The following is a 12884-nucleotide window of genomic DNA, read 5'->3' as shown; positions in this document are numbered from 1 at the left end:
CAACCCGATCCACGTCAATCTGGCGCTCCAATGTATCGCCAACATCGGTAGCCAAGATATGGCCGAGGCTTTCTCGAATGAAATTCCGAAGCTGCTGGTATCGGGCGATACGATGGATGTGGTGAAGCAGTCGGCAGCACTCTGCTTGCTGCGACTGTTCCGCACCTGCCCGGAGATAATCCCCGGTGGCGAATGGACTAGCCGCATTATCCATCTGCTGAACGATCAGCACATGGGAGTGGTGACGGCGGCCACCAGTTTGATCGACGCACTTGTCAAGAAGAACCCGGAAGAGTACAAGGGTTGTGTGAGCTTGGCCGTGTCGCGCCTGTCCCGTATCGTCACGGCGTCGTATACGGATTTGCAGGATTACACGTACTACTTTGTACCGGCACCGTGGCTCTCGGTGAAGCTTCTGCGTTTGTTGCAAAACTATAACCCACCGACGGAGGATCCGGGTGTGCGCGGTCGACTGAACGAGTGCTTGGAGACGATCCTCAATAAGGCACAGGAGCCGCCGAAGAGCAAGAAGGTGCAGCACTCGAACGCCAAGAACGCGGTACTTTTCGAGGCAATCAATCTGATCATCCACAACGACAGTGAGGCGAGCCTGCTGGTGCGTGCCTGTAATCAGCTGGGCCAGTTCTTGAGCAACCGTGAAACGAACTTGCGCTACCTGGCGCTGGAATCCATGTGCCACCTGGCGACGTCAGAGTTCTCACACGAAGCGGTCAAGAAGCACCAGGAGGTGGTAATCTTGTCGATGAAGATGGAGAAGGATGTATCGGTGCGCCAGCAGGCCGTTGATCTGCTGTACGCCATGTGCGATCGCTCGAACGCAGAAGAGATCGTGCAGGAGATGCTGAACTATCTCGAGACGGCCGATTATTCGATTCGCGAGGAAATGGTGCTGAAGGTAGCTATATTGGCGGAGAAGTATGCTACCGATTACACCTGGTACGTGGATGTGATTCTGAATCTGATCCGAATCGCGGGCGATTACGTATCCGAAGAGGTCTGGTACCGTGTTATTCAAATCGTGATTAACCGCGAGGAGGTGCAGGGCTACGCGGCCAAGACTGTGTTCGAAGCGTTGCAGGCACCGGCCTGCCATGAGAACATGGTCAAGGTGGGAGGCTACATTTTGGGCGAGTTTGGCAATCTCATAGCGGGCGATTCGCGCTCGGCACCGATGGTACAGTTCAAGCTGCTGCACTCCAAGTATCATCTATGCTCCTCCATGACCCGTGCACTGCTGCTGTCGACGTACATTAAGTTCATCAATCTGTTCCCCGAGATCCGTGGCACGATTCAAGATGTGTTCCGACAGCACAGCAATCTCCGGTCGGCGGATGCGGAGTTACAACAGCGAGCCAGCGAGTATCTGCAGCTTAGCATCGTTGCATCAACGGACGTGCTGGCTACGGTGCTAGAGGAGATGCCATCGTTCCCGGAGCGCGAAAGCTCCATCTTGGCAGTACTGAAAAAGAAGAAGCCAGGGCGTGTGCCGGAGAATGCAGAAATTCGGGATAACAAGAGTCCGGTCCCCAACAGCCACAGCAACACTCATAACAATGCTCAAACTAATCATGCATCAAGGTAACTAACTAGAAGTCTCTAATACGACGACATTCCATTGATAACGTTAATGATATTTGTATCGCAGCACGAACAACACCAGCGCAAGCAACGATCTACTTGGACTGAGCACACCACCGGCTAGCCAGTCTGGCACCTTGATCGATGTGCTTGGTGACATCTACAGCACCACCAATGGCAACAGCAGCGTGGTCAATAATTCCAAAAAGTATGTTAAAATCACAGTCAAACCAACCAACCAAGTCACTTATCGAACACACGTTTTATCATTTACAGATTCGTCTTCAAGAACAATGGAGTTCTGTTTGAGAACGATCTTCTACAGATCGGTGTAAAGAGCGAATTCCGTCAAAATCTGGGCCGCTTGGGCTTGTACTATGGCAATAAGACGCAAACGGCTTTGCAAAACTTTGTTCCAACGCTGCAGTGGTCAGCGGAGGATGCGCTGAAGTTGAACGTGCAGATTAAGGCGGTCGAACCAACTCTCGAGGCCGGAGCACAGATCCAGCAGCTGTTGACGGCGGAATGTATCGATCATTACACTGGCGCACCGTCAATCATCATTTCATTCCGTGTTAATGGCGGTGCACCGCAGAAGCTCACGGTGAATCTTCCCTTAACAGTGAACAAGTTCTTCGAACCGACCGAAATGAATGCCGAATCGTTCTTTGCTCGATGGAGAAACCTTGGAGGGTAAGATGACAGTTTGTGGAGGGTGTGGTGTCCCGCTTGTCACACATTACCTCTCTGATTCCTTGTCCCTACAGTGAGCAACAACGAGCCCAGCGTGTGTTCAAGGCCCTACAGCCGCTCGATTTACCGGGTGCCAGGAATAAACTGACCGGTTTCGGTATGCAGTTGCTGGACGGGATTGATCCGAATCCCGATAACATGGTCTGCGCGGGAATCATCCACACTCAGGCCCACAAAGTGGGTTGTTTGCTACGTCTCGAACCCAACAAGCAGGCTCAGGTAAATGTCCCGTGTGCAACTGACCTCAGGGAGTGTATGCTAAACCGCTCGCATGATTTCTTTACAGATGTTCCGCTTGACTATCCGATCGAGCTTAGAAGCAGTGACACAAGAGATCTGTGAGCTGCTTGGGGACCAATTCTAAGACAAGAGTGACTAACAGACAGGCAAGCGAATGATATCAATCTGTTGTTCATCTATGTGTCGTATCGCAGCGCGAAATGATACCAAAATCGATAAACTGTTTGCGATCGTGGCTGAAACACTCGCCGATCGCAGGGTGGAGGCGCAATGCGCTTTTGTTTGAATCTTAAATTACGGAAAAGCAAATATTTAAACGAAGAAGTGGGACGTGTGCGAACATGACAAATGACCTTCATCAGCACAGCGAGCGTACTATCGCACGATCATCTCCGCGGAGAATGTTTCTGTACGTACGAAGGAGACGTACGTTGGAGAAGGTGGTCAGGCTGCTTGGTAGAACTCTGGTGTATAAAATAGACAAATTTAACGTAAAGCTGCGCGATGTTGACTCGAATGATCCTTCTGCTGGCCCTCCTGTGTCTGAGAAAACCTGCGACGACCACACATGAGGAACTAGCAGTGTGATTGTGGTCTTTGAGCTCTTTGAGACACGATGCGCCGTTTCCTAACATTTCCAGTAATCGTTTTAAGGAGGAAACCGCGATAACATTGTAGCAGTGTTTGTGGCGGGGTATGTGTGAAACCTTCTAGAAATCTCATTCATTGTTAGCGAAAGGGCGTGCAAATGACAACGGCAGCGATTGTAGCATGATCATATGAGCACGCATGATAGCTTTTGTGGCTTGTATGCGTGTATGTAACGTTTAGCATGAGAGATAAACGAGAATGCCGCGGGAGAAGCGAAAGCGTCAAGGCGGACATCGTGAGATAAGCGGACATCAGTAGATCGTGGCTTGTATGTACGGTACGGTGATCGCAGTAGTTTGCGCTTTTCTATCTTTTTTTTTGTTGTTTTCAGTTGTTATTCTTCATTCATTTGCCACTGCGCGGCGTCGTTCCATTCCGTATTAGTATCGGCAAATGTTGCACAAAACTACTTTTCGCTTCACCGGAATGATTTCCGGTATCTTTCTCGTTATTCTTTTTTTGCGATACAGATCGTGACTGAAGGAAAATCCCATCGATCGATCGATCGAGGTTGAGCAACGACGTCTTTTTTAAGAATTAAATAGCAACCCGCAGAGGCAAAAGACCATTGTTAGTTATGTGTTTTGGGGGAAATACTTTGTGTAGGGCATTTCAGCCACACCTAAGCGTAGCAGCAGCTGCGGAGCAAATGAAACTGTATGTTTTAATCGTTACTAATATTCACACGCATATTACATACATACATTACCTACATTACATACCTAAGCAACAACGTGTACATTGTAGAAAGTTGTATTTAAACAAGAAAACACGAGTTAAGTAAAAGCAGTCACAATGCGTAAATGAAAGATAGACAGAGAGAGAGAGAATATAAAAAATGGAAAATCATCGGACATCCTATTATACTATTAGTAAGAAAGATACGCTAAACATCAGAATTCATAAAACAGAGGACGGAAGAGAGGGCGAGAGGTCATCGATATCATCTGCTTTGAAAGCCATACTATACACAGCCAGTCAGTCAGACCGGCCAGTCATGAACCCTGGTATTCTTCGAGGGGTTGCAATCGCTATTTGCTAATCTATGAGCACACACAAATGATACACGCTATCGTATTATGGTCTGCCCCAGCAGCAGCAGGACAGGCAACCTATTGGCATTCCAAAATTCCAAATATCAAGCAATCTCTCGACCGATTTGATGATGCCGCTCAGCGCAGCAATGGAGATGAGCTTAGCCAGTTATTGAATCTATTTGTTATTCGTGTGGAACCAGGGATCTGGACCAGAAAGCGCGATACGACCGACGATCACCACACTCACTGTCGGAACTCGGGAGAAACTACTAAACCGTGAACGATGAAGGTGAAACGATACTGATATCGCGTAGAAAGAACACTGTCACACGGACGGAGCAAATAGAACATGAAGGGATGCCGCGATCGCGAACCGATCGATGGATGGAGAATGAAAATAATATATTGAAAATATACACATGTTATTGAAATCGCGCGTGAACCTGCGACAAACAGTTTATTTCTCTTTCCATTTCAAGGCACACAAACCGGAACGGGAGGTAGAGAAGGGGCCGTGTTTTCTAAACGTCTGGATAGGACAGCTGAAGCTTAACATTGATGTTAACGGAGGAGAGCTGCGAAACGAGAAACTTGAAGATGTACGGTATCTCGACATGACCGATCTCGCAATCATCCTGACACAGCCGACAGGAAGCGGGGGTTTGTTGGAACTCGTTCGAATTGATCGCTACCCGCCGTGTAACACTATCCAGCGGACCGAGCAACGAGCCGCACCGTTGACAGATGAGTGTCATCACCTTATCCGATCCGTGGAACAGACGATCTTGCAACAGGAACGAGGCCCCGTGTGAGATCAATCCATCGCGTTCCATTTCACCAAACCGTACACCGCCACCACGTGCTCGACCCTTGTTCGGTTGGTGCGTGAGCTGATCGATCGGTCCGGTCGATCGTACCTGCCACTTGTCGCTGACCATGTGCCGTAGCCGTTGATAGTGCACGATACCGAAGAATATGTCAGCCTTCATCTCACGCCCATCCACACCACTGTACATCCGTTCGGTTCCGTAATAATTGTAACCGGATGTTTCCAGCAGCCGGCCGAAGTAGTCGATAGCGGTGTTGTTCTCATCGAAGCGAAACGGTGTCGCATCATGTACAAGCCCATGACAAGCACCCGTCTTACCGGCCATCGTTTCGATCATCATCGCAATCGTCATACGCGAGGGAAATCCGTGCGGATTGAAGATAATGTCCGGTATCATGCCAGACTCGGTGAACGGTAAATCGATGGCGGGCCACTTCTGCGAACAGATACCCTTCTGACCGGCGCGCGAAGCAAACTTATCGCCGACACTAGGATTTCGTGGAACACGATAGGTAATGATAAGCTGCTTCCCATTCTCGGACAACTGCTTGTCCTGCACTTTGCTTTCCAGCGCCGTACACAGTTTGACACTGGCTACAATGGCCGTTTCGCTTCCCTTGTAGCGAACCACGTGGTACAGATGATCGTTGGTGTCGAAGTAGCAGTACAGTGGATCGTTTGTACTCAGCACCGAACCCTGGCACGGTAGCCCATCGTTGTCGAGGAACGCAGTCAACGTTTCATCCTTGGGATTCCGTGCAAAGAAGCTGTTTCCGAGAAGGGCGAAGAACTCGTTCTTATATACGGTACCGGCCGCAAATCCACGTTCGTAAGCCGATTTGTTGATGATCATGGCGTCCTCCATGTCGTAGCCGGTATACGAAATGACGGCCACGATCGCGTTCGTGCCCATGGCGTAATTATCCAGATCAATGTTATCGTAGTGCACCGGACGGAAGAGAGGCGTGGCGGGAGTCTGCAGGCGGTAGAACTTAGATATGCACTGCATCGCCCAGTTGTGGCACGGTGTTCCCATCGTCTGCTTGCCCATTTGACATTGGTACATGTTACGGGGCGATTGATTGCAGTCCGGCATCGGGATGAGTTGCGCTAGATTGCTTAGGAAAGCCGTTTTCGAGAGCTCCATATGTGTCGTTAGCTCAGGATAGGCTTCCTCCGGTGTAATGCAAATGTCTAGGTACACCTGCTCGAATGTACCGATCAGTTCGGTACGATTGGCGAGCAGATTCTTGACCGGACGCATCATTCTAGCGGGGCCGACGAACATAAATATACCCGGGTACTGTCCTCCCTCACGCCACGGAACGAAGGCGATTTCAGTGGCACTGGGGATGGTCTCTCCGTCGATCTTGAGCAAACGAAGCTTCTGCACCACTCGTGGTGCGCTGGAACGGGCAATCCTGCCTAGCACTCGTCCTTCCAGCAACACAGGGTACCATTCGTCGGAACGAAGTGGTTCCAATTCAGCACCGACCGGAATCATACCGAGTGCAATCAGAGTGGTTTCAATGTTGGACACTTTATCTGGACTTTCCGTCATCGAGATGGTACAGTCCGAGGTCAGATGGTTGAGCAATCCACAGGGCGTACCATCAGGTGTATGTACGGGACAGATGAAACCCCAAGCATCCGGTAGCAGCTGACGAGCCTCAGTCGTACGCATTGTCACGAAGAACGATCCACGATGGACAGCGCGGAAGTGCGACATGTACCGCATTCGATTGATGTTCTCCGCAATGATCACCAGACCACTGTCCTGCATCAGGCCCATATCGGGCGCTTTCACAAGATTTCCGGTGCTGAGAAAGTTGGTCAAACTGGCCTGGTATCCGGAGCAATTCTTCAGTGCTTGTACGACCTCCTTTGAGGTGACATACTTTGAGCTAGCATCGGGCAGAAGTCTCACCAGATTCAAACGCACCGACAGCAACGTCGACATGCACAGTTCCCGGAGCAGCTTCAGATAGATGTGTCCACCGTGTATAACCTCCTGCATCATTACACTATCGAGCGATTCCGTCGCACACCGACCCTGCACGGCTGCGTACAGTTTGTGCATCATGAAGACGAGCAAATTGAACTTGTCCTCGTTGTGATCGAGATGAATAAGAACGCAGGTTCGGAGGAGGAACACACCGGCCTGCTCGTCCGTATACCACTTTGGCATACTGCAGAGCGTCAGCCGCATCCGAAACAGCATTCCCAGGTAGCGCAGACAATCTTGCTGGTTGTGCAGATTCTCGCTGTGCAAGTCACGTAACATACTCATAACGCTTTTCTTGAAGTACTGATCATCCTCACAACCAGCGATCAGCTTACGGTAGATGTCATTGTCCGTGTAATCTGTTAAAGCTTTCATCAATAGCATCACCGGTATGAAGTGGATCGCCCTCTGTATGCTGATCATTAGCTTGGCCGCCCCCGTCGTAAGATAGTGAAGCACATTGTTCTGCCGAGGAGAAGGAAAGATTAGTATCGCAAAGCACAATCACATGGCGGCGCTACCCTTACCGTTGCATGTTGATCGTCTCGAACGCAGCGCATAAATACGCCGGTGGTGCTGAAGTCTCGACCCCGTTCCTTCCACCTGTTGCGGTTGACAAGGATCGGAAAGTTTCGGCGCGTCATTATCAACAGGCGTATCAATTTCTCGTTTCCTCGCACCATAAAGTAACCACCCCATTCGTCTTCGTGTTCTCCGCGTTCAACGAGCTCCGCTGGCGACATGCCTTCGAGATTACAGGCCTTCGATCGCAGCATGATCGGTACGCGGCCCATATCGCGTGTAATCGCCGGCTGCGGAAACCCATCCAGTTCCCAGGCGAGCGTTATCGTACACATGCCGCCATAAGTGTCTCGTTTTTGGCGACATTCGGATGGAAAGACACGCTTTTCTGCCACATTCATCGTACCCATCGGTACCTCCGGCCTTGCGATGCTCACGTCCGTAATTCGCAGCGTGACCCGGTTCTGGTTGGGCAGTTCGAACGTTTGCGGTTCCAAACGTTCCACCATATCGCCGATTCCTTCCTCGAGCATGTAATTAAAGGAATCCACGTGCGGCCGTCCCAGGTTGACCAGGATCTGGAAGCGAAGCCAGAGAGCTTGTAAGCTTCCTAATCTGTTTGCGTCGCCGATCGTGCTTACCTCATTTTGTTTCGCTGGAATCTCTCTGTATTTCGGTCGCAAATTCGTCAGCTCGGGTAGCTGCTTCATTTTGAGCGTGTTTTATCTATTAAACCGGCACATAAAAAGGATAATTTTACGAGAAATCACGCGAAATCGCGAGAAATTCAAACGCGACCGGCGCACGTGTTTTGCTTATTTTGATTTTCAAAGTGTCAAAGTGTGGATTTGTACTAAATGATGCCGTTTCGTACAAATTTCGGTATGCCGAAAGTATAGTTTTCAGCGTTCCTAAAACTGTGTGTGTGTGGATGATTTTGGTGTTTGTTGCTTGAACTCGGTTCAATTCAAGTTATTTGCTTGACGAAATTTTAAATTTTTGAATCAGCCGTTTTTTTTACGCGGTTTGCATGAAATATTTTTGATTGCGAAAATTTGGCAGATATCGGTGCCGAGGCGAGCCTTTTTTCACGAATTTATGACGAAAAAGGCAGGCTGTTCTCAGACAAGGCGTCTTTCACAAGTAAAACAATGCAATTCCAATGCATCCGTAAATTTACGAGGTCCCAAAGAGATACATCTATCAGAAAACCAGAGCCCCAGGCTCGAGACCTCCACCTCCGTTCGTCTAGTAATAGCCACTGTAATGAGGAAAATAGATGTTGAAACTAGGCAAACGAACTGCAAAAATGTCCGACAGTCATTTAAAATCCCTAGAGATATTAATGGAACAAGATTACAAGATACAGAAACTTGTTTTCCTACAATTATTAAGTAAAATTGAATATACCAGCTTCAAAAGTAATTATATGATATGCGAGATAAACGAAGAAGCATTTTTAAGAATCCAGGTGGATAATGTTCGCGAATTGCACATATATTCCCGCCTTTGAATGCCCATAACCGTGTATGGAGGTCACGACCGAATGGTATTCACATATCCGGCGGTTCCTTTTAGGGAAATCCCCTACCGCCAGCCAAAGGTATGCCAAATGGCCTTTCTTCAATCATTAGTACTTGAAATTATCATTATTATGATGATTCCATAAAACAAAACCGCCGAGCCAAACGAGCCAATGAGCGAAAATTTGATCGTGAAACGAGGGAACTCGCGTACCGCCGCACCGCGATCGCGATGGGCATCATAAATTGTGCGAAATTGTGAACTGGAAGAGACGAGACGCCGCGGGATGCTGCTTTCGGCGAGAGTGCGAGTGCGAGTGATAATAAAATACGATTAATAAAATATTATTTCAAGTAACAAGCCGATTGGCCGCCGGCTCTTGTGCTCGGTTTATGTCCTTTTTTGGTTTGTCTTGCTGGAATGTATAATGATGCAGCAGCAAGTGAACACCGAAAAGCAGGCCGCATCTCGTCGGCCCTTTTTTAATTCGCAATCGGCACCGGCACCGGCATCGGGGACGTATCATAATCCCTCAGAGCCGTAGTTGAAGAAACAATAACAAAAGAGAAAATTCCTTTGCCATGATGATACCCACCGAAGACAACGGAGACATCGAGAAGACGTAGCCAGCGGCAGGTCTGAACGGATGATGATGATATCCAAATCTGGGAAATGGAAGAATAACCTTTCCTAGATCGCGACCTAAACTGCTTTATTATGAAATTTAAATCTCCCAACAATCCACGCCCGCGACCAGGGCGACTGGCCGGAGTAGCAACTGGGGCGGGAAAAGAAAATAAAACTCAATCCCGCCTGTGGCCACCACCGAGGACGAGGGCATAAATTCCATTAACGAACCCCCTCGCACACGCATTGTGCTCATTGTGCCAAAGGCTTGTGCAAGGCTCCGTCGAACGCGATGGCGTTTCTTTATGGGTATTCCTGCATTCCATCTTCTCCCCTTGCGCTCCCATACGCCCCATTGTTTTTGCTGGAAAAGCTGGAAAAATCATAATCAACCTGTCGCCGCGACCGGCGGCGGTGTAATTAAGCACGGAGAAAACCCAAAACCTTTCGCGGCGGCCATCCTTAATTAGAGTGCTTTTTGGCGGCGCTCTGGGAATCAGATATTTTTCGCGTTCCCTTCGGACCCCTTCCGCCCCTTCCATGGAGGATTTGTTTTTGAAACATCTTGAACATGATTCTCCATTTTTGTTTTCTGTTTTGTCACAGTAAAATAAACAAATCTCAACGCAGGCTCTACGGTTCCGGCGAACCTCGACACCGGCGACCGAGGACCGATGGAACAATCTTTCGATTGATCGGCGAAATGAACTGTGAACCTTCTTGTGGCCTTCGCGATAATCTCGTACGACGTGGATAGAACAAATCGATCCTTACGAAGGCGAAGGACTGTAGGGTGGTAGTTGGGTGGCCGGCGGAGAAGCGAGGAGTATAGTAATCCTATTAAACACTGATATCGATTCGTTATTTATGAAATTAATTATTATCATTTCCTCGCAGTCGTAGCAGTCGCAGAAAAGCGAATCCTTACCAATCGTCGTCGTCGGATGCTCGGTTCTGACCCGGCCGCGGCCCTTCAGCTAGCCCCTGGGCAGGGAGGGTTTTAATAGGATCGCATTGTGTGTGTGTGTGTCCGGGTGATGGAGAAGGGCTTTGGGGCCGAAGTGTGGATTTGGTTTGCTTGTAGTGCAGCTCTACTTATCAACTACCACCACCCACTGACGACGACAACAACGACAGAGACGTAATATGCTCCGATGGCCGTCCGCGGACTCCCCATATGGTCCATCCGTGCATTTATCGCATTGTCTTTCGGAGCCGGATTGGAAATGGAATACATACACACGGGGGCACGGGCCGGCGGCAGACATACGGGACAGGACAGGACTTATCATCAATCGTACTTTTTTATTTCGATGCCTTTCGATGCCTCCACTTTCTTCGGCTTTAGCTCGACTATGTGTGTGTGTCTGGGGAGGGGGCGGCAGGATTTGCAGCCCGTAATTTGCTCCCTTGTAGGGTGTTTCCACTTCAATTAGTCAGCGGCTCTCCCGCCGTTCCGTTTCGTTTTCATTTTCGTTCGCTTTCGCTTCGTCCTTTCGTTATCAATTTGATTTCGTGGGGAATATGCTTTATGCGCTCTCTCATGCTCACGCCCACGCCGCGCCCGGCTTCGTGTCTTCGTCTGCTGCAATAGTGATGAGCGAGACATGCAATCCACGGGGCTCCCAGGGTGAATGATCGCTACATAAAAATTGGATTAATACCTCACAGCAGGGGGGAGGAGGAGGAAGAGAGGTACAAGGATTGGCACAAATCCTCATTGTGTGTTCGCTGCAGGATTGAATGTCGCCCATCGTCGATGAGCAGCAACCTTGCACTCCATCCTCTTTGTGTCCTTTCTGCGTGTGTGTGTGTGTGTTTGGCGCCAGCATGGATCGATTTTTTTTTATTCGAATTATCGCATTGACATAAGAGACACTCCGATTTGCTACTTTTAAAAGAGCTCGGTGCAATTGTGCTTTACCTGGCGATAAAGGAATCGGGGATTGATTTCAAAGATGGCGCCCCCATGCTCTAGTTTGATGATTCCAAAATGAAATGGTACATAATGCACCACGAATTCGAGCTCAGACACTAGAAATGGACCTTTCCCGCTTCTCCTTCTTCAATTAGTGACCACGGAAAGAAATGAGAAACGGAAGTCCGGCCAGGGCCAGGGCCAGCCGCCCGGGTGTACGCCCGGTGGAAGTCCTACAAGTCCGAACTGCGGCGCAACGATATCATCATCACCGCATCATGCTGTGATGTATGTCGCATGCGTCGTCCTTTTCATCGGTATTATTTATTCATAATACGGATTGTGGGGCTGGCCAGCGTCGCCAGCGAAGCACAGTTGGACAGTTTGAGTGGACTATCAATATCAAATTACGGGCTCGCCGCCATTTTCGGACGACCGCGGACACATGACAAAGCCACGGTCACGACAAATTTCTGTTCTTACCGGGTAGGCCCGGTGCTCGGTCCCGGTGCTGTACCCCGGGATAAGACGGTGCCTCCTCCCTTATGGGAGGCAAATGGAAAAAGGAAACTAATGAACGGTGGTGTGTTCCCTCGTACACGCACGCCACCGACAGTAGGAGCCTTCATTAGCGGACTAATTCCGGGTGGTGGTGGTGGACTGTGACACATCCTTCACGACGGAAGTTGGTCCGATAGTTTCGGTAGTCGACGTGCGGTGTGGGGTTTTGATTGGCGGACATCTCCCTTTTGCACCGAAACCGATTAGCATCCTTCGAGAGGCACGCGCAGAGAGGGAAGAGAGGGAGGACAGAGACGCAATCCCGGACGCATAGAAGCCGCTATTTTCGCTGGAGAGTGTTAACCGTCACTTAACATCTATCATGCGTTACATCGTTGCAGGAAAGTTAGTTCCATTGCTCGTCCCTTTCTCCGGACCGGCGGTATCAATATCATCAAATCCCGGCCCCGAATCCTGACCGCCCCCTTCCCGCATACACCGGAAGCCGTCCATATTTCGCATTCCCTCGCTTGGCAGATAAGAGCCCTCCCGAAATCCCTCAATTAATGAAATTTGATCCCGCGTTCACCTGGAGAAAGAGAGAGAGAGGGGGGGAAGCGGGGAGCGCAGCGGAGGGGGTGTGCAATGGATGAACACTTCCAAGGAATTTGCGCTGGG

At 49.5% G+C, this 12884-nt stretch overlaps 2 protein-coding genes across 4 annotated transcripts in view; one reads left to right on the top strand and one right to left on the bottom strand.

The window, feature by feature from the left end:
* LOC125950084 (AP-2 complex subunit alpha) overlaps nucleotides 1-4722 on the top strand; it is a 6611-nt gene extending 1889 nt beyond the window's left edge. For 2 of the 3 annotated variants that reach the window (XM_049677708.1, XM_049677709.1), the window contains exons 4-8: nucleotides 1-1599; nucleotides 1667-1807; nucleotides 1876-2292; nucleotides 2367-2571; nucleotides 2639-4722. The exon at nucleotides 1-1599 is cut by the window's left edge and continues 89 nt beyond it. In XM_049677708.1, coding sequence (XP_049533665.1) covers nucleotides 1-1599; nucleotides 1667-1807; nucleotides 1876-2292; nucleotides 2367-2571; nucleotides 2639-2716 — 2440 coding nt within the window. In that variant the 3' untranslated portion in view covers nucleotides 2717-4722. The remainder of the gene's footprint in view (nucleotides 1600-1666; nucleotides 1808-1875; nucleotides 2293-2366; nucleotides 2572-2638) is intronic. The other variant, XR_007468698.1, reaches the window with a different exon arrangement.
* On the bottom strand, nucleotides 4712-8450 carry LOC125950081 (DNA-directed RNA polymerase I subunit RPA2). The gene is made up of 3 exons (XM_049677694.1): nucleotides 8278-8450; nucleotides 7642-8214; nucleotides 4712-7579 (listed from the first exon to the last, which is right to left on the bottom strand). The coding sequence occupies exons 1-3, from the start codon at nucleotides 8344-8346 to the stop codon at nucleotides 4802-4804; spliced, it is 3420 nt and encodes a 1139-aa protein (XP_049533651.1). The 5' UTR covers nucleotides 8347-8450; the 3' UTR covers nucleotides 4712-4801.
* Between the last annotated feature and the right edge of the window lie 4434 nt (nucleotides 8451-12884).

Source organism: Anopheles darlingi, chromosome 2, assembly GCF_943734745.1.
Source record: "Anopheles darlingi chromosome 2, idAnoDarlMG_H_01, whole genome shotgun sequence".
NCBI classification, from domain to species: domain Eukaryota; kingdom Metazoa; phylum Arthropoda; class Insecta; order Diptera; family Culicidae; genus Anopheles; species Anopheles darlingi.
This window is presented reverse-complemented; position numbering and strand designations above follow the sequence as displayed.

Coding starts and splice junctions, on each gene's coding strand:
- LOC125950081 (XM_049677694.1), bottom strand. CDS start 8,346: ATGAAGCAGCTACCCGAGCTGACGAATTTGCGACCGAAATACAGAGAG. Junction 8,215..8,277: donor TTCCAGCGAAACAAAATGAG/GTAAGCACGATC, acceptor CTTCGCTTCCAG/ATCCTGGTCAACCTGGGACG. Junction 7,580..7,641: donor GAGACGATCAACATGCAACG/GTAAGGGTAGCG, acceptor TCTCCTCGGCAG/AACAATGTGCTTCACTATCT.